Genomic DNA, 22,814 nt, shown 5'->3' on the forward strand with positions numbered 1-22,814 from the left:
ACCTAACATGGAGCAAAAAAAAAAAAGCCTCTAAGTGTTTTAAAATAAATGAAAGAATGAGAGAAAGAATACAAGCCAAGTGAAGTCCTCCAAAATCATCTTACTTTCTTTATAATTATCCCTTATTACTCAAAAAGAGAATTCAAGATGTCCAGGCATTATTGCTAGGTGATTTACAAATTTAAGTTTCAGAAAGCTCTGTAGGATTTTCCTTTAATACACTTTATGGTTTAGAGCAGTTTCAGGTTTGCCACAAAATTGAGCTAAAAGTACAATTTCCGTATACCTCCTGCCCCACCCTCCACCACACAACCTCTCCCACTATCAGTACCCCCACCAGAGCCCATGAACCTGCACTGACACATCATCATCACCCAAAGGCCACGGTTTACATTCGGGTTCACTCTTAGTGCTGCACATTCCAAGGGTTTTGACGACTGCACAGTGACACATATGTATCATTATAATATCCAATGAAGAAGAGTTTCACTGCCCTAAAACTCCTCTGTGCTCTGTCCATTCATTCCTCCATCTCCCTTAGCCTCTTGTAAGCCCTGATCTTTTCACTGACTCCACAGTTTTGGCTTTCCCAAAAGTCATGTGGTTGGAATCATACAGTCTGTAGCCTTTTCAGATTAGCTTCCTTCACTAAGTAATAGGCATTGCAGGTTCCTCCATGTCTTCCACGGTTTGACGGTTCATTTCTTTTTAGAGCTGAGTAAATATTCCATTGTGGGTATGCCACAATTTATCGGTTCACCTACTAAAGGACATCTTGATTCTTCAGTGCTAACAAATACATTGCTCAAATGCAGGACGTTACTAATAATTTGCAGGTGGGGGGAGCAATGTGGGGAAAGGGGACTCATGGGAACTCTCTGTATTTCCTCTTCAATTTTTCTGCAAACCTGAAATTCCTCTAAAAAACAAAGTCTATAAATAAATAACAAAATAGTTAATTGTAAAAAAAAAAAAAAAAACCCACAGCTTATTTTGCATTCCACTGTGGCATTTTTTTCTGTTACTAATTTTTTGAAACTGAATAATGTTTGAAATTTGGGTTACAAAATATTTAAACACCAAAAATTGAGGAATCATTAATGATCTTTCAAAATTCATGATACTAGTTGTCCAGCACTTTTTATGGACATGAGAAATTTTTTAATTCACATTCCTAGCTCAACTGACAAAACTACCTAGAAATAAGTTTTTTTAATGTATAAATACACACACTAACCAGAAACACTTTTCTCCTTATTCTCAAAGAGCTTTATCTAGAAGTTCAACTAGGAAACTACAAAATGTTCAAACAAAACATGTCCATCTAACAAAATCATTTTTCTTGTTAGCCAGAGATAACAGTAGAACACATATATTTGCCAAACTCCTATAAGTCGTACGATACCACTGAAATCTTAAAAAAATGTCTAGGTTCATGTTACAACAACCTATGTGTAGTTGATCTTTTTTTTTTTTTTTTTTTTTTTTACAGTTTTTTTAATATAGATTCTATTTTAAAAGATTATACAGGGACCCAGATTTTGTCTGGCTCTGCCACTGTGTGTCCCTGTGCAAGACGTTCATTCTCCTTTCTGTGAACTTTATTTATAAAATACAGAATTAAAGTAATTGAACTAGCTTATTTCCAGAGATTCACTTCATTGTGTTATCTCGTCAGATTCTACACATTTTCAAAAGTGCATCTTCATACACTTAGGATGTCAATCACAAATGTTCTTGGCCATCACCCAAAGAGTTTAGTCTAGAACATCCCCAACAGCTCAGTAAATAATTCATCGTCAATGCTATGAGTATTATAAATAGGAATTAGGTTAAGCAGAAATTCAAGAAGTCTATCATATGGAAACACATGGGTCAGGCTAGATACACTAAGTAGAAATTCATTTTATTTATTTTTAAAATTTTTTTAAAACTTGTCATTGACTTGAAGCTCAACTAAGTAAAATTTAAACAAGGGAGTACATATTACCTCCCATGGTACTGCTGCTTCACCAGACCCGCCGGATTCACCTTTCCTGTCAAATCAAAGGCTGATGGTAGGACAGGCAGTAAAAAGTCAAGATTGAACGTGGAAGAAAGAAATTGTCATCTGCTGGCTAGAACCAACCCCACGGGAAAATCAACGTACAGAAAAGGCAGGCAATAGGTCTGAGTCATAAAGTCTATTAGCTGAAGAGTCAAGATTAGTATTCAGATACCCTAAGGTTCAGTATAATCCTCATCTCTCTCTTCCAGATCCTTCTCTAATGCAGCTGTTTGGCATCTCTGCAAAAGTGTCTAAGAACTGAGAGAAATTAGGCATGAACTTCAGGAAAACATCAGAAACGACTTCAAACAGGGTTCCTGAAAGGCAAAGTTACAATCAACTGCATTACTGCAATAAAACAGCGGATTAACCAAGCATTTGTAAGTAGACATGATCTTTTAAATTATATGGTGTTAAGTCTATGAAAAATATATAGAAAACAAGGGACAATATGTACCACATTTTGCAACTTAGGTTTCAACGTTATTTGTATGCACCTGCTCTGTAAGAATCCAAAATAAAAGCCACACAACGTTCTAATGCACAGGATAATTAAGAAATAAATATTCAATTCATCTCTTGCAATTATACACATGACTCCTGCACTGCTGTCAGCCCCCACTCCATGTACTGAATCCTAAGGATCCCAGGCAGTTCCACTAGCATTACTGAGCAGCAGCTGCCATTTCCCCTCACCTGCAGGGCATAATGCTCTATTTCCTCTGCTCTGGTCTGATACCAGTCCATAACCTTCTCCACCGTAAGCTGGGTCGTCCTGAACCTTAGTAACTCAGGCTGTGCAGCATACAAGAATTCACTTTCATCTTGGAGATTCGGCTCAACAACCATTCTGTGAAGCACAAAAGGACCAATTAATAACTGACTAGAATGTTGGAAAAACATATAATTTTGTGACAGACAGGGACAGAGATGGGGAGAGAGTAGGTTACAGAGACAGGGAGCACACATGGATGTGGTTTGTGTATCTTACCACATGCACACGCACCCTGACAAGATAAATGAGACTTTTTTGGATACTTAATTTATTTTCCCCCGGTTTTCCCGATTTAAAAAATCAGAAGGCATAATACATCAAAACAGCTAAGCCACAAATCAATCAAATAAGTATTAACAAAATCGAAAATCACCGAGGGAGGCTTTTACAAAATATACACAGCCGGGTGCTTACCACAGGCCCGCTCAATCAAAATCACCTGTGCTGGCCAGCCAGGCCTAGTTTAGGAAAATATCCCCAGTGATTCCAATTTGAATTTGAATTAAGAAATCTTGTTTTCGATGTTCATAAAAATAAGAAATACACTTTATTCATGTTGATAATATACCTCTACTAGGTGCCAGCAATTTAGTATGGCACTGACATTTGCACAGCGCAGGACTACTCTATACCATTCCCTATCAAATGTGAAGAAAAGAAACCACATCTTGGAGGAACGTACACAGGGCTGACCTCGTGGGGATCGCGGACTCTGAGGAGTTTTTAATGAGAATGATCGTGGCCAATTGCCTTCCACGGTTAAGGACAAAAAAATAATAATAGAAAGTAACAAACTAAGAGATATCAGATGGGCATATGTAAAAATGCTATGTTCCATTAGGGATAGTCATTCATCTAAAGCAAGCTGGTAGTACATGACTGGTGCTACAATGGTTCTTATTGTAAGGCAACGAGCTTCGGAGTCAGAATGGAATCAGACGTACAATTCCATCACAGAAAGCTGTGAAACCTGCAAATTCCTTAACTAAAACTAGTCTAAGATCTCCTTTATTCCTATTTATTCCTTTTATTCCTTTTATTTAAATGGGGAAAAACACTATACAAGAATGTTGTGAAAATTCAAAATAACAGCACTGCCTGACACAAAGGAAGTGCTTAATTTTATTTACTGTTATTTTTGTTAAAATTATTAGCAGAAACACAGCCTGTAAACATTGGGACATTTTATCCACATGCCTTAGACAACCTACTTTGCTTATACCTGCCACTACAATAAAACCTCCCCATATATGGAATGGTCCTTCACTTACTAGTCTCACAGTGTTGTTAACATTCTTCCAGGGATTTTCCCCCAGCTCTGCCACATGAAGCACATAACTCACTCCTCCTGGCATCTCTTACATCTGCTCTAGTTTTGCAGGGAAAAGGGGCCAACAGTAACGTTGAGTTCATCTGATACCTCTTTCAGTTCTGTGTATTTATTTCCTCTTCAGCACCCTTTGATAGAACTGATCGCTCCCCCTTCTGGAAATGCCCTTTGCCCCTTGCCAGTCTGCCGTCACGCTGTGAAGCATTCCTCCCTCTGGCTGCCCCTTTTCAGTCATCTTTGCTACAGCATCCTCCTCTCCCCCAGCATGAGTACCAGCAAGGACAAAGGCTTGTTAGCCCAGCTCTCTTCTTGCTTTCCACTCTCCCCAGTCTCCCCTTCAACTCTACACTATCAATTACCATAGACATTACAATGGCAACAGTACATTTTATAAACCTTTAGGTGTTTAACTTCATATCTGACTGTGATTTTAACTGATACAGAAATCTACAGCAAAAAAAAAATATTCTCCTCCAAAAGTTTCAAAGGATTGCTCTATTGTTTTCTAGTTTCTAGTGTTTTTCCTGAGGTGCCTGAGGTCATTCTGATTCTTAACACCTTTTATGTAACATGCCTTTCTCTTCACAAGACTGTATCCCTAATATTCTGGAAGGTCATGGTGTTATGCTGTAATGTAACAGGCATTTCTGAGGATGCATAATCTTCAATTCAAAGCAATAGGCTTGAATTATTTCTTATAATTTCCTCCCTTCTATTACCCATGACATCTCTTTCATCTATAACTTGAGTATTAGACTTGTTTTTTTAAATATCTGCTCTCTTATTTTCTAGTTATGTATTTTTAACCTAATTTCTAGGAAAGTTTCTTGCTTTTATCTTCCAACTCTTCTAATTTTTATGTACCAACTATCACATTTTAATGTCCTAAATTTCTCTTAATTCTGTTTCTATTTTATACAATGATACTGATATTTCACAAATACAGTATCTTCTCTTATCTCCAGGTAATATTAATGATAATTTTTGAAGTTTTCTTTGTGTATGTGGTATCACTTTCTTTCAGTTTCATTTTCTGTATGTTTCGCCCTTCTTGTTCATTTGTTCTTCCTGCTGGAGTCTAACCTCGGATGTCCAGGAAGCTCTGCGGGGTAGCAGAACCTGTTCATTTGTTGGCTTCATTATGACCGTGTGGTGCACTAACCTTTGAGGACCATATCTCAGTATCTAGAAACTTCTTTTCAGAGGTTACTCATTCCTCCAGAAAAGAACTCTCTAAACTTCTACTCGGGGAATATGCCTGCATCTAGGAGCAGGGAGTGAGAAGAAAACCAGAGTTTGGACATTCAGGTCATACACTTTCTAAATGCCCACATTTTCAAACCAAAAACTCAACTCCTCCTATGCTGTGCCTAATATCCAGTAATTTAAAGGTTTTCTAGCTCAATTTAGAGGCCCTCTGCCTCAATGCATGAGTCAAAAAAAAAAAAAAAAACATAAACCTCTTGTCTCACATGAAAAACAAAAAACAAAAAGGAAGGAGAGAGAGTGAAGGAGTATTTACCCAACTTTGAGGAGTAGGGCATAAAGAGATTCCAACATCCCTCATGTGAATTTTCAGCCCCACACCGACTCCCACCCCCCTTCTGTAGTACTGGATGCCTACACATTCTGAGGCTTCCCAAACTTAAATCTGACAAGAATAAAAATTAAAATTAATCAATAACAAAATTGCATACATACCATAATTACAACTATAAAAAAAATTAATATCACTATATGTGAAAGACCGAAAGGGAATAACACAAAATGAAAACAGTTGTTGTAATAAGTATTATTTTGTAACATAATTCTTTTGTAGCATTTAATTTTTCCATTAAAAAATTTTAACATAACTGAGTCAAAGGAGGTTTTTAAAACTTCACTCAAACTTTCTAAATTAGGGAGTGTCATCAAGTAAGGTTTCATTGGTCAGACACCACTTTGCCAGGGCCATCAGTTTACCCATCCCACAGAGAAGCCAAGATGCCTCCTGCAGGCTCATACTGACCTGCAAGCCAGCTCCTCGCACCAATCCTTAGCTCGGTGTTTATGTTCATGCCAAGGAACGATCATCAGGGAGTCACCGTTAAAACTTAAATTAAAAAAAATAAGCGTTTAAAATGCACATTAGCCCAATGACTTAGCCACACAAGGAGAATAATGCAAATAGCATCTCTATAACGTTAATCTCTAAGATTTGTGCTCATAGTATGTTAAGTGGTACAGGATGCATATTATATATACTATGTAAATGGGAAATACCATATTGCTGAATCATAAAATGGCTCAAAAAGAAAAATTACAAATAAAAAATTTGGCACGTAATTAAAGGATGGTATGAGTAAGTTTTCATTCACATATTCTAAAAAACTCATCAAGAGCCTGCAGTGCATGTTGTTAAAACCAACACAAATGGTCGTCTGCCCCAACAGCTTACAATCCAGAGCAGTGCTGTTCAACACAACTTCCTGAGATCACAGAAATGCTTTGCATCTGTGCTATCCAACACAGTAACCACCAGCTATGTAAATGCTTACTGGTTATAAGCAATTAAAATATGGTTACTGACATTAGGAAAGTGATTTTTAATTTAATTTTAATTAAGTTAAATGTAAATAGCCACATGTGGCCAGTGGCTACCATATTAGATAGCACAGACCTAGAAGACAGGTACTAGCAAGAGTAAAGGAATGATTCTGCAGGTTGAAAAGTATCACTGAAAAGAGAAAGAAAACTAGGCCTGGTAAGGTGGCTCGTGCCTGTAATTCCAACACTTTAGGAAGCCAAGGAGAGAGGATTGCTTGAGCCCAGGAGTTCAAGACTAGCCTAAGCAACATAGTGAGACCTCATTTCTACAAAAAATTTAAAAATTATCCAGGTGTGGTGGTGGCACGCCTGTCATCCCAGTGTCCCAACCACTCAGAAAGCTGATGTAGGAGGATGGCTTGAGCCCTACTGAAAGATTGAGACTGCAGTAAGCCATGATCAAGAAAGAAAATCTACAGGAGGCAAATATAAGGCCTGATTGAATATAATTAAGAATAAATTTAGGCCAGGCGTGGTGGCTCACGCCTGTAATCCCAACACTTTGGGAGGCTAAAGCAGGTGGATCACGAGGTCAGGAGATCGAGACCATCCTGGCTAACACAGTGAAACCCCATTTCTACTAAAAATACAAAAATTAGCCGGGCATAGAGGTGGGTGCCTCCCAGCTACTCAGGAGGCTGAGGCAGGAGAATGGCGTGAACCCGGGAGGCAGAGCTTGCAGTGAGCCAAGATCACGCCGCTGCACTCCAGTCTGGACGACAGAGCGAGACTCCATCTCAAAAAAAAAAAAAAAAAAAAAGAATAAATTTAAACGGAAAAGCAAGGTAAACACAGTATGGTAATAGAGCAGAGCAACATTCCACAAGTCAGGACACCTGAGAAACAGTAACAAATCTGTCTCTCCATGAGCTAGGCACTCTCTGGCATGTGACTCTCTAAAATGAAGGGCTTCAAACATTCTCTCTAAAGTTCCTTTTAGCTTCAACATCCATGAGTCTACGAAAACAACTAAATCATTCTGAATTAAGAATAAAGACAAAAATTGTTAAAACAAACTTCAATTGCCTTGCTTTATAGTTCAATAAAACATTTTCTCTAATATTTCTGAATATCAACAGTAGCATTTTCCTAAAATTTATCATAACCCCAGAAAAAGGATTCCACTTTCTTATATTATTAGGTTAGACAACATGCTTTGCACAAGAAATACTTCATAAACATTTGAAAATTATGTTGGTGAAGAGATTGGTCTTCAAGTAAAAAGTAATAAGAAACCACTGGAGGGTTTTAAAGCAGAAGAGGAAAGCTAATAAGGTCTGGGAAGGGGCAGTGACGATTCATCAGTCAACAGCATCACCCGTGCAGTTATTATTATTGGGGCAAATTATCCAAAGTCAAGGTTCCCCATTAGATATACAAAATAAGATGTTTATTATATTGTATATCTAAAATACAGATTTCCAGTTAGCATGTAATATCCTAGCAAACTATGTACCAGAGATAGGTTTTTGAAGGTGTGTGAGTCCATAATTTTAAATCATACAAATGATGATTTAGAATGGATGCCACAATCATACTATTCCATTTGTCACCAAACAAAAAATCATTTTATTTGCTTCCATGTCAATAACTAATATTTTATTACAGATCACTGAAAAGTAAAAAAGATAACATCTGGATACAAGGATGATGATGATGATGACAGTCTTCTCATATAAGAATAAATTATAGCAATGAATTGAGGAATGAGGAGAAAATATATAAACCTAGCAAGCTATTATGACCTTTCTAATTAAAGCAGACATGGTTCCTTAAGCTACATAAAATGTTTTCTAAAATAATTTTAGAAAAATGTACCACAAGTTGAGATTTGTATTTTCTATTCAAAATATATATTAGATGCAAGAGTTATAGGATCCCTCAGCAAAATAATACTCATTTGGTATGTAGACACTAGTAAGTTGTAAAATGGTTTCTTTACTGAACAGAAATAAGAAAACAGATATATATATATTTTTTTTAACCAAAACACATTTTCACATTTGCTGTATTTTCAATGTACAGCACAATCAGTCTGTTTCTAAATTTGCTGATCACCACTGATATGATTACGATGACCACGATGATTATAAAAATAGCATTACTATTACTATTACTACTGCTGCTGCTGCTATATCAGCAATGATCAGTGACAACAATAATCTTTAGCACTGATTGATCTACTATGGACTAGACATGACACAACGCTGTTAACATAAAATGTCTCAAGTTAGTCCTACCAATCTAATGCAGTAGATATCATCTTCCTCATATTACAATGAGAAAATTAAAGCATAAATTAACTTGTCCATCCTAACAAAGATAATACATTGACAAAGCCAGGATTTGAACACAACTAGTCTGAATCCAAAGCTTACACTTTTAGCTAGCATACTAAACTGCCTGTAGAAAGGACATAGGGACTATAGTCTAGACCCCAACCACTTTTCCACCATTCCCCCTCCATGCATCAGGAGCCACCAGTCAGATCTGTACACAGCAGGTAGAGGGCAATTTTTTTTTTTTTTTTTTACAGAGACAGGGTTTCACAGTATCAATCAGGCTGGTCTCAAACTCCTTGTCTCAGGTGATCCACCCGCCTCAGCCTCCCAAAGTTCTGGGATTACAGGTGTGAGCCACTGTGCCCAGTCGGTAGAGGGCAATTTGAGCCTTCTCAAGATTAAATATAGACAACCCAAAAAGGACCATTTACATGCATATTAAAAGATACATTTAAACTAAGATATATAACTAATACATTACTAGTCCAATAAAACTAATATCTACAGAATATGGTTTAATCTTAGGTTTGATCACTCATGTTCACGTAAAAACAAAAAAACTCCTTCTTGCTCTTTTTCTTCCACGATGTTTCTACAAAATAATGTATTTTAAACCAAATTTTAGGCATATAAAGTACTAATAAAATCACCATAAGTTCTTTATTTTGCTTCAAATGATAACATTTGAGAAATAAACAGGATCTTCTCTCCAGCCAACATAAAAACTCCTTAAAGTCAGGATTCTTGTTTATTTTGTCTAGTGCTATATCCTCAGCACCCAAAATAGTGCCTGGCATTTAGCAGACTCAAAAAACTCTATGTAGGTTGAATTAATTGACAACACAACAAAAAGATTTTAAGGTGATCTCAGGGATATCACAAAAATTTAAGATTGGAATATAGCAATGGAAGGTGATAGTTTGTTTATAAAAAAATGGATATGTCAAGGAGGTATGTTTATACAGAATCTACAGGTATAAGAGTGAGAACAACAATGCTTTCCTAATACATATTATTAAACTGATGGAAGGGCAAGCTACACTAGTAGTAATGGTATACATCTACTAACTGGATAGTTGGATATCTCATTATATCTCAGTTAATAAAAAAAAAAGACAAGAATACATGTTACCCTAAATGGCACCATTCTTTACATTTCAAATTAATTATTGGTTCTGTTCTTACCTTTTGAAAACTGCCCAAATTTTAGCTACTTATTCTTTCATTAGGTAAGCAGAATGACAGAATGTTTAATAAGATTCAGAGAAAACCCTTTTCATGGATTCTATTCACAATTCAAATATTAGACATTAAGACAATTACTAAATGGGTTAGGTAAAATTGTAGCTGGAAAGAAACCTAGAAATCATACCGTTCCTCCTATAGAACTATAGAAACTTTGGGTAAGTATAAAACTGACACTTGAATCTCAAGTTCTATAAACATGAAACTGCATTTACATATACTTTATTTCATCTTATTTTTCTATTTTTCCCCTGCTTGGGAAGTCTTAGGATTTAAATACATCGTCTCTACTAAAAAAAAAAAAAAAAAAAAAAAAGGATTATATGGTAAACTCAAATTATCTCTTTACAAAATAATGGCTGCTTTTGCTTAATTTTAGGATTCTTTATATTAGAACCCTATTCACTGTTTTATTTCAAACAATAAACTATGCTGGCTTTCATTTGACAGTAACATTTATCTGTCAGCAGGAAGGGAATGAATATAACAAGCTCTATTATATTCAACAATTCTCCCACCAATTATTTCTCAAACTAAGTATAAAAGTTTTATTTCAAAGAAATTTCTGGAAGAATAAACTTTCAAAAAGTTCTTTTATTCATGTTCTATGCCTTGGAAACAAAAGGTTAAATAGACAGCGTATTACTTGTAATTGCCACCTTTTATGCATTGGCTTTAAAATGTGGAGTTACATTTATTTCTATTATTTAGCAGAGAATAAAACGTTCTGCCAAATAAAGAATAAAAATAATAATAACTGGGACCTACATGTATAACTACACTGTGGTTACCATCACTGAACAAGTCAAATTGATCTGAAACTCAACGGGAAACCAATTTAAAAGTTAGTAATCACTCATAACACCAAGCTGGAAAAAAAAAGCTGTCCAAAGGCATTATTCAGAGTTCTCTTCTGGACCAATGGGATTCAATTTCATTTATAAATAACTTAGAAAACAGCGCAGAAACTGAGAAGATATTTTGAAACTTACCAGTATTCTCAGAGGCTAGCAATGTGTAAAAGAGAGACAAGAGTGAAAACAACAGCACTCTAGGATTTGGATTTGCCTCCTCCCACCACCAGCTTAATCTCTGGGACCCAGCTGCCTCATCTACTTAGCAAATACCGCAATACTGCCTGCTCAAATGAAAATGAGGCTAAAGCAAAGATTTTCTTGAATTCTAATCCATAATACTCAAGAGTATGCTCTTAGAGAAGTCTAACCTCTGGGTTAGAATTGCGAGTCAACCTTTCATAGCTATAGAACCTTGATGGAGTTACTCAAACTGCCTGTACCTCACCTTCCTCACTAGTGAAAACGGGATAATAATAGTATTTAGCTCATTTGGATTAGGAGAAAATCAGATTCGTTAGTACATAAAAGGCCCCTAGAAGAGTACCTGGCATACAGTAAATGTTATAAAAACATTAATACCAGCAAGAAGGTTTTTCACAGTAGTGAATACAATATATATATGACTCTGGTTGACATTTCAAGATCTACTTTATGATAAATAATAGCATCATATTAATAATTGTATCAATGATTACATTTCCAAATACCTAACAACTGTGATAACCTCCACTTATACCATTCTGAGTAAAATGGCAATTAACAGTAATATGAAAATGTGATGAGTTGATTTTATGAAGTAGAAACAAGCATCCATTTCCAAAAGGCATTGTCTCTGTCCCAAATGCTTCAAACCAAGTTTTAAAATTAGTTTTTAACCATGAGCAAAGGACAATTTGATTATTATAAAGGAGAACTAGTTTGGAAAATCATTAAAGTACAAGAGAAAGCCACAAACTTCAATGAGAAGTATTAAAGAATTTCCCAGGGCCAGGCCTGGTGGCTCACACCTATAATCCCAGCATTTTGGGAGGCACAGAGAAGGGAAGATTACTTGAGCCCAGGAGTTTGAGACCAGCCTGGGCAACAGAGCAAGACCTCATCTCTTCAAGAAAAAGCATAAGAAAAAAAAAAAAGACTAGCAAGGATGTAGGGGAAGGTGTCACAGGCCTGTAGTCCCAGTTACTTGGGAGGCTGAGGTGGGAGGGTCACTTGAGCCCAGGAAGTGAAGGCTGCAGTGAGCTGTGATTATAACACTGCATTCCAGCCTGGGTGACAGAGAGAGACTGTCTCAAAAGAATAAATTAGTTAAGTAATTTCCCAAAAAGTCGGTTATATAACTGAGAAAGGCTGCTCAATACAAGGTGATTAATGTCAACAAAACAAGAGAGACAAACAAAACAGGTAACTAGAGAAAACAGATGACAAGAGAGATAACAAAACAGATTACTAGAGAAGTCACTGGTATGAAAACTGACCTTCACCAGTATCACTTGCCTCTTGGACAGATTACCCTAATTTTGAACAAGAGACACTGAAGGTCCTCAGAACAATGACGGATGCCTATGCTCATTACAAAGAAAGTCACCAGGAAAGAAATCCTCAAGCATAATTTCAATGGCCTTGCACTTAAGCTAAAATGACGCGCATCGAAAAGTTTCCCAAATAAAACACTTAGGTAATAAGTTTTACATTCTGAATTTGGTGTTATAAACATAAAATATTTATAAATATATTGGTTTTATTGTTCATTTATTTTTGGTATGATGTTCATATTTGCAGTATTACACTGATGAAAAATAGGGACTCAACTTAAAATTGATTAACTACAACTTTCATTTATAGTAATTAACTAACCTATAGGCTCGAGGTTGCTGGTATTCCATTCAGTGAGGGAGAATATATATTAAATGTAGTAACATGCAAAGATCTGAGATCTGAGTCAACCAAGGATTGATGAGAATAATCCTCATACAGGGGAGGCCCAAAAGTACATATCTACAACAACCAAATGGGAAGAAATATGAGAGCAATCTAATAAACTCCACTCCCTATTCTGTTACTTAGACTGACACAGAACCAGTGGAGAGAAAAATAGAGACCCTTATTTCACATTACATGAAGACAAGCAGACCCTGACAAATAGCCTTTAGACTATTAATGACACCAGAAAAACCACTTTCAGAACAAAGATAAAATTATAAGACATTTAAATTTATCAACTACAAAACTACTGAAAAGTACCAAAATATTCAAGAACTATATCAGCGTTCATTATAAAACCTAACCCTATGCGAGTATGTAGTGCTAATGGATTTTGAACAAAAGGATTAGAGAGCAAAGAATACTTTTAAATGTCCTTTTCATTCATCTTACCAAAAAAAGCACAGATTATGCCTATGCAGACCCCAAGCCAAAGGAAGACTGATTTCTTCACAGCCACCCTTTAGAATCCCCGTATGTTCTTGCCTCTAAACTGTGCTGAATGGACATTTTGCACACTATTTATAAAACCATTCAACTCTGCCCAGCCTATGTATAATACTTATACAGTACTTAACTATCTGCAAGCACAAATATAAATTCTAGGCAATCACATATGTAAACTCGGCAGCCCTGAGAGATAGATAATATTATCTTCCCCATTTTACAGGAGAGGAGACACAGGCACAGAAACACTAAGCAACTTGTCCACGGTCAAATAGCTAAGTTGCAGCTTGAATTTGAACCCAGGCAGTCTGGTTCCAGAGTCTATGCTCTCAGCCACTATGGTATTTTACTTACTTGAATCCCGCCTTTTCCAGCTCAAATTCCAGCTTCCCAAAGATGTTACGGCAGCCATTCCAGTCCAGATTGGTTTCTTTTTGTTCTAAATCCTCACTATTTATCTGGACAACCATGTGGCATTTAATCTTTCGATAGCGTATAAGTGGTATACTTCTCAAGTTCCCTGGAGTTCTTATTTATTGTTAATTTCCTAGATTGTCTCCCCACTAAAAGCAAAATTCTCTGATAAATACCCCTTTGTGTCCATCACAACTCCCAGTGCTGTTACATGCATAATAATAACATATAAGCAATAATTTTAATTAAATTTATATAAATGCATTATTTCACTTAATCTTTAATCATAAACACCCTAAAAGGTACATATCACAATTATAAATTTCCAGATAAGTAACTCACATGAGCTCAAAAATAGTCACTAATGAATGAATGATCAGTAGGAACAGATCATTGATACTCTCTTCATTCTAAAATCAGAGCTCTCAAAGGAAAAAACTCTAAAGAACTAGAAAGATAAGATTAAATCAAATTGTGAAAACTTATTTCACATTAAATAAAAACTATAAAAGTCAACTTAAGAGGAGGACTACATAGCTAAGACTATTTGGCTATAGATAACCCTTTCTGCATTCATCTCACTGCTACTGTAAGTATTTATATACATATATTTCAGAAGAGGGTACTTTATACTCCCAGTACCTAACTCACAGTAGTATCTCATTGAAATGATTCAATCAAGTAACTAATTAGCAAGCTTCCTGAAATGAATCACTGTGCTTCTCTAGCTTGTGAAAAATCCTCCAATGACAGAAAAAATTATACTTTGGAAACCAAGTTATACAAAGGCAGCAGGAAGGAAAAAAATGTTGCTATAAAATATTCAAAAAGAAAAATTAAAAATCATAAATATAGCACGTTAACCTCATCTAAATGGATAGAAAGGTAGTATGATTCACAACATGCATATTTATAATGTTGTCTTTAACTGTGTCAATCAATGAATGCAGTGTTCATTAGAGGAAAAAAAAATTGAAACCTTCTGATGTTCCCAGACCAAGCTTATCAGACTTTCTTCCATGTTATTAAACATCTCATGTATTTCCGTTACTGCTGTCATTGCACTGAATTATAATTATTTATTTATGTGTCTTGCTCCTTCACTAAACTATGAGCTCCTTCAAAGCTTTCATCATTTTTGATTCCTTAGTGGAATACCTGGCATTTATTTAAACCTTACTACATATTTAATAGATGGATAAATGGATGGAAGGAAGGACAGAAGGAAGGACAGACTGAAGGATGAATGGATGATTATGTATAAATAAATGAAAAAACAAAATCTATCCCCAAATCATAAGGGTATATGCAATGCTTTCCTGTGGCAAAAGATTCAAAAAACGCACATAAGATTTTTTTTCAAATGTTCATAATTCTAAATTCCCAAAATGGTCTATACAACTCCCTATTTTCCACCCATGCCATCAGCAACAATGCAATGTTCTACAGGACAGGTGACTCTTCGCCTGTGTATGAGCACTTATGAGTACAAAGAAATGTGGAATTTAGCTGGGCGTGGTGGAGGATACCTGGAGTTCCAGCTATTGGGGAGGCTGAGCAGGAGGATCACTTGCACCCAGGAGTTTGAGACCAGCCTGGGCGACAGACAGTCTCCATCTCTTAAAAGAGAGGCAAGGTGGAAAGTCCTAAGCTATTAATAAAGAAGCACAAAGGCTGTTTGCCCTGAGATACTGCTGCACAAGTCTGTTTCAGCCTTTTACAATCATGAGTTCTTTGAGTCTAGGCAAAATTACACTGCAGACAGGCATACAATCACAGCTAAAGAAATGACCCTGGAAATGAAGAGGGAGAGGTTCTGATGTCAGTTCAACAGAATGTGACTAGGAAGACAATGGTGTAGCTACCTGCAGGGCAAATAAGTCTAACACACTTCTAGTGTTGATGAGGTTCAAAATTAAACTAGAGTTAGGTAGAGAAGGGAAACAAAACACTGAAGAATTTGAAGAAAACAGTTCTTATGATTACTAATATAGATTTTTAACTACATAACATTCATTCATTCCACAAACCTTTATTGAGCAACTAAAATTTTAAAAAATAAATACAAAGGTATTGCTCCGCCCTCAAGAAACACAAAAATAGACCAGAAAATAGATGCTATAATAATAAGTTGACAATTGAGACACAAAGTGCCACTGGTATTCAAAAAGAAAATGACTCAGAGGCAGAATGAGATCCAAGAGTCCAAGAATGAAGTGGGATACATGTGACTGTTTCTTCAAAAAAATGTCCATAAATGTCCTTGAGAGAGAACACATGGCACCAACTCTCCCCAATGCCTGCGCTGACAGTGAACCTCTGGGACAGCAATTTGGAAAAAGAACATCTCTGGCTCTCAATATATTACAGCTTTGCATATTTGTTGTTAGCAGTAATGAAAAGTCCATGTGTTAAAATAGACTGTATTTCAACTACATTTCTAGATCACTTTCTGTAATTTTCAGATTAAGGAAAGCCTTTCACCTGTTCCTAATTCTGAAATCCATTTAATCAACTGCATAGAGAAGCTAACCTTATAGTACACACCATGAGGTGGCTGGTGGAACTTGTATTTTGATTAAATAAATCATATGTTATGGGAAAGGACAAAAAAAGGCTCCATGACAATAGGGATAAGGACTCAACTAATGAGATGAACAAAACTACACAAAACAGATTAATAAAAGATCAGTTCAGGAAAATTAGTTTAAAACACTAAAAGAGAACTTCTGCTTTGAATAACAATAAAATATGGAGTAACAGGAACAGTACTGAATCTCTTCAATTAATCTAAAAAACCACCACCACCACCACCAAAAATAGACAGCCGGACACCAGGCACTGCAGGATAATGATGCTAAGGGAAGGGAAAAAAGCAAAGTGGGCCCAGCAGTGCCCTCGCTCACTGCCTGAAGAGAAGTGACAGGCTGCAGCATAAAAAAGGGAACTCTAAACAAGGCCTGGCAGGCCTTCTGGGCTGCAGAGACAGAGTTTGAAAGTCAGAGAGCCAAGGTAGCTAGAATTTACAGACAATGTATCAGAGAAGAAAGAATGTGCACTGAGGAAGAAAGCTCCAAAAATCCTGGGAGGGTTCCCTCTAGTCATTGACTAAGCACTGCTCAGTGCGTACCTGTGATGAAATCACACAAGGATGGGGAAAGAACCAAAGGAGCAGAAGGAACATCCCTGGATCTCCCATAGGGCCAGGAATAGTTCATGTTCCCATCAGCCAAAATAGAAAAAATTAGTAATTTGTAGGGTATCAGGTTTTATTATTTTTATTATATATTACACATTTTATTTTATTATTTATAAGAATGTTACCTCCGCAGGAGAGCAAAATTAGCCTTAGACTAAAGGCTGCGCTGTTCCCACTAACAAGGCTAAAAGGTAAGCCTCAAAAGCATCAAAGTTTTTGAGTAACTGTACCCCAGAAAAAAGCTTCAGAATACTTTCAGGAATAAAAAAAAAAAAAAACAAACACCACCAATGACATGAGAACAAGAGGTACAGAATATTAAAGAATACACTGAAGGCATCAATTATAGACAAGTCAGAAGAAAAGAACAGTAAATTTAAGGACACAGAAATTTAAAAATCCAAAATAAAATCAGTATAAAAAAGAACTTTTTAAAATGGGTTGTAAGATATGATCACATGGTCAACATACATATAATTGGAGTCCCAGAAAAAAAAGTGTGCATATTGGGAAGGAGAAACAGGGAAGGGGAAAAAATATTTGAAGAAATAATGACCATAAATTTCCTAAATTTGGTGAAACTCTTAAGTCCATAAATCCAAGGAGCTTGATAACCAACAACAAGAATAAACACAAAGAAGAACACACCAAGGCACATAATAATAAAATGGCTCAAAACTAGTTATAAATAAAATCTTAAAAGCTCCAAAGAAAACAAGACACATTATGCAAAGAGAAACAAAGATAAGAATGACAGCAGAGTTATGCTTAAAGCAATACAAGCCAGAAGACAGAAGAGTAGCTCCAGTGAGGTACTAAACAAGTACAACTGTTAGCCTAGAATTCTATGGTCAAAAAAAAAAATCTTCCAAAACTAAGCAAAGACTTCTCCAGAGACATAAAAGCAAAGAGAATTCAACAACAGCACTGCAAGGCATGCTAAAGGAAGTATTTCAGGCTGAAGGAAACTGACACCAGATATAAATTGTATCTACACAAAGCAATGAAGAGGACTGGAAATGGTAAATATGTGTGTAAAAACAAAATACATTTTCAATTTTTAAAAATTACTGATTAGAGCAAAAATAACAAAAATGTATTATGGAGTTCATAACACATGCATCTAAAAGTTAAATGTATGGCAACAATAGTACAAAAGCCAGAAAGAGGAAAATGGAAAAATATTATTGTAAGTTCTTACATTATACATGAAGTACTACTAAACTATCTGAAGGCAGATTATTATAAGTTAAAGAAGTCTACTATAAACCCTAGAGCGACCACTAAAAAAAAAAAAAAAAAAAATCAAAAGAAAGTGTAACTAACATTTCAATGAAGGAGATTGAATATAATCATAAAAATATTCAAATCAAAAGAAAACAGAAAAAGAAAAAAGGGGAAACAATGAAAAATTGAGATAAGTAGCAAACAGATATCAAAACAAATACCAAAAATGGGACAAGTAGTAAACGAACACCAAATACCAACACATGGGACATGTAGTGAACAAATGAAAATATCAATGGGACAGTAGTAAACAAATACCAGTTTAAAACATCAGCTTTATACTGAACCACATTGAACCATGCCTGGAATACAAATGTTAAGTCTCAGCATGCCAATTAAAAGCTACAGATTGCCAGACTGGATAATACAGAAAGATCCCATTGTATGTTGTTCATAAATAACACACTTTAAATTGTTTTTAAAAGTCAGTGTACATCCAACATTAGAAAAGCAAGAAAGGCATCTGACTTGAAGGACATGAGAATTTCATCACTGTTGAGAGGGAAAAACAGTTCTTTATGTTTTCCCAGAGTTTAGGTAAAATAATTCTCTTGAACCACTCCCTGTGATTAAGAGAAAAGGCTAATGTGCTGTGTTAGAAACCAGGATAGCGGCTCTCTTGGCTCTCTGGAGTGAGATGGCTAGAAGATGGTAAAAGGAGAGAGCACGAGAGATGCTGGTAATATTCTGTTTCTTAAATCTTGTTCACTTTGTGAAAATTCATCAAGTTGCACATTTATGATTTGTTCATTTTCCTGTATCCATAATTCAATTAAAAGTGAAATTTAAAACCTCAACTTCATTTGATGCAATGCTCATTAAGCGCTTTATTAGTAATTTGGAAGCTCAGGTACCTCACACCAGGAAAGGGGCACTGTCTCAGATAATAAATCCAAGCATCAGTGTTATCAACAAGAAATATTCCTGTCTTAGTCCATTTATGCTGCTAGAACAAAATACCTGAGACTGGGTAATTTATCAAGAATGGAAATTTATGTCTCACAGTTTCAGAAGCTAGGAAACCCAAAATCAAGGGTTTCGTGTCTGGTGAGGGCCTAGTCTCTATTTCCAAGATGGTATAATGTCGCTGTGACCCCCAGAGGGGATGAAGGCTGTGTCCTCACATGGTGAAAGGAACAAAACAGCAAGAGAGAGCACTTCTTTCTCTCTCAAGCCTTTATAAGGGTACTGATCCCATCATGCGGACTTGGCCTCCCAAAGGTCACACCGTTTAACACTGTTGCACTAAGAATAAAGTTTCAACATGAATTTTGGAGAGGGCATCATCAACCGAACTATAGCAATTTCCTATTATAATTTTCTATTTTGTTCATTCATCTTCAGCCTTTTGCAAGCCTTTTTAGCACACCTAAAATTAAAAGATACCTATAATATAATCTATATTCCCATCAACATCTACAGAAAAAATTGCTGCTGCCACTCCTACAACCATATCCCCTATTATCACCATCATTACTGTCTAATGAACACCACTTATATGCTAGCAACTGTGCTAGATGATGTATCTCTTACGTTACTTAATCATAAATACCTCTACAATTTCCCATTTCACACTTGAAGAAACTGAAGCCAAGTGACTTTCCAAAAATAACACAGCTAGCATGTACTCACACACGATGTACGTCCCTGTTTCTGACGGAATGCACCACTCTTTCCAGTGTACTATACTACTACTTCTCCACATGAAGTATGTCAACACCATATGCCATGTGATCCCAACATGCATATATGTCATGGATTTTTTTTCACAGTTCCTATTACATGGCATCTAAACTTTTAGGATTAAATGTAATAGGCACACACTGAGGACAAAACTTTTCTTAAAATAATGCATGTCTTGTCGACAAAATACGATTTTGATTCTTAGCAGAAGTTTCTTCTTATAAATGCAATGCTTAAACAGGCTAGCCTATATCAGAAATTAGAAAAAGGGTTTATTTATATGTTAATTAAATATAGTGTGATAAACACACACGGCTGTTACAGACAAGTTTTACATACTAATGAAATGTGGGACCAAAAAGAATTATAGGGACTATTTACCTCAGGCAATAAAACCATTCAGAAGATGTTATGATCTATGTAAGAATCACACATTCTGAAATTATTGGTCAAGGTTTTTAGAGTTTGCAAGAAAATGAATAATGAAAGAAAACTCCATGAAAAGGGTATCATTTGGTATCTGACTCTAGTAACAGCATCTTTCTTTTTAAGAGAACACATTAGTTTAAAAAAAAAAGACTCTCTCAAAGATTTCTTAATTTCAAATAAAAATAGAAACTGCAAGTTACACTGTTACATTAAAAACACTGGAAAATAGTTACATTCACACTAAAACAGTAATAAAATTAAAATTATTTATTAAAATAACTCCCTATTTCAGAACCTCTTTCACTAATGCCTCTCAAGTTTTTTGCCCTAAAAGCAAAATAATCCCTTTCTGGTTATCTCATGAACACGCTGTGCGAACTATATGTGAAACATAAAGTTGGTAGGTACACTTAAAAACAAATGTTCCATACTCAATCATGAGATGTTTGTTGAATAAAAGAGGAAATGGGTTAATTAATTAGTACACCTTCATTTCCTTAGGACTCCCAGAGTACCAGATGCATAACAAATATCAATGTCAACATACTTCTAAGGCCCCAAAAAACTACTCTGAAATAATTCTGACTTACACCTTCTTAATCAGAGAGCTCGTCTTAAAGCCATTTTTTTTTCTTTAAATAGGAAGATAAGAACTCATTCTATCAAGATCTAAAGTACCCACAGTGCCAGGAGACATGCAAACCAATTACCCCCACCACAGATCCTAACCCTGTTCCCAGCCAATAGAGGCTATTAGGCCTTTCTTAGCTGATACAACCACAAGGTTATTCTTGGATTCACAAACTGCCAGCATATCCCACCCTGTTAAGTACTCTGTGGACTCCTCTCTGAGGACAGTCACCTCAGAAGGCCAAATACTTTTTCCAAGCCCGAAATATAAAGCCATTTTATTGTTCTTTCCTCATAGCAGCTCAGAAATAAACTGCACATAGGGGAATTGAATTTTGATTAGGTAACTAATCAAGTTTCCAATGTTAAAGGGAAAAGAAACACTTTTATGTCTCCCTGGAGAATCAAAAAAGTAAATGCAATGCCCTAATCTTTCCATAAATATTTCATCATCCAGTCTACAGTTTAGGTGATATTTTATCACCACAACAAAATTAGGGTAGAACTAGAATACCAAATGAAAATTACTTCTTTTTAAATTTCAGGGAATACAAAAAGAAGCAACAGGAGTGGGCTATATAAAAACATAAATAAAGAGAGATTCATCTTTGTTTACTGGAAATATGCTACACTAATTCATTTTCACCTAACAAGTTAATTGGGAATATGTTTTGTACTCTGTGAATAAGCAATATGATATAGACAAAGCCTCAGTATGTGAAATACTTTGGATTAAATATACACTCAGACACTTCTTTCCTATTCAAATTTCCCAACATCAAAAACATACTCAATTTTCAAGGCCTAGATCTAGATCTTATCTTTTCCAGTAAGGCTTTCCTGATTCACTTCCTTTGCAACAGAAAGTTGCATCTCTCCCATCTCTAAGCCTGTCTACACTCCTCATAGAATGCATTTTAAGATAGTGGTATCTATCTTAAAGTTGTTTCTAACCTGTCTGATCTTCCCCACTAGATGACAAATTTATCTGTGGACAGGTACCACATCTGATTCACATTTCTATTTATTTACTGAATCAAATATAGTTCCTTTATATGGAACACAAGTATTCCCTAAATATTTCTGAAATAATATAAAATTTATATGACTCACACATTTTTGTTAAACTGTTCTTTCAATGAAAGTGAAACAATATAAAGCAATGTAGAAATGTTTAAACTTATTTTTCTTTTTCTCAGCATCAGGTTCATTGTTGATGCTTTCATTTTTAAATGAGTTTACATGTACTCATGATTAATTATAAATTTCACTCAAAAGAAGGTTAAAATTCAAAAGCCAATAGCTGCTTTGCAAGAAACATTAACATTCTTCTTACAGAAGATAACTTCCTGGAATATCCATAAAACTATGAAACGATACCAACAGTAATTGATTCTGGGACTGTCTGGAAGAAAAAGATAATTTACCTTCTTTTATTTATTTATTCATTTTAGAGACAGAGTCTTGTTCTGTTGCCCAGACTGGAGTGCAGTGGTGTGGTCACAGCTGACTATAACCTTGAACCCCAGAGCTCAAATGATCCTCAAACCTCAGCCTCCCCAGTAGCTGGAACTACAGAAGTGTGCCACCATGCTCAGCTAAGTATTTTTATTCTCTGTAGAG

The 22,814-nt window shown here is 35.7% G+C and overlaps 1 protein-coding gene across 2 annotated transcripts in view; it reads right to left on the reverse strand.

The window, feature by feature from the left end:
* Window positions 1-22,814, reverse strand: part of NBAS (neuroblastoma amplified sequence) — a 375,829-nt gene that overhangs the window by 242,897 nt on the left and 110,118 nt on the right. For both annotated transcript variants that reach the window (XR_003115238.1, XM_025353552.1), the window contains exons 22-23: window positions 6,161-6,244; window positions 2,744-2,897 (exon numbers count right to left, since the gene is read on the reverse strand). Coding sequence is in view for 1 of the 2 variants with exons in the window: in XM_025353552.1 (XP_025209337.1) it covers window positions 2,744-2,897; window positions 6,161-6,244 (238 nt within the window). In the remaining variant the exon portion in view is untranslated. The remainder of the gene's footprint in view (window positions 1-2,743; window positions 2,898-6,160; window positions 6,245-22,814) is intronic.

Source organism: Theropithecus gelada, chromosome 13, assembly GCF_003255815.1.
Source record: "Theropithecus gelada isolate Dixy chromosome 13, Tgel_1.0, whole genome shotgun sequence".
NCBI classification, from domain to species: Eukaryota; Metazoa; Chordata; class Mammalia; order Primates; family Cercopithecidae; genus Theropithecus; species Theropithecus gelada.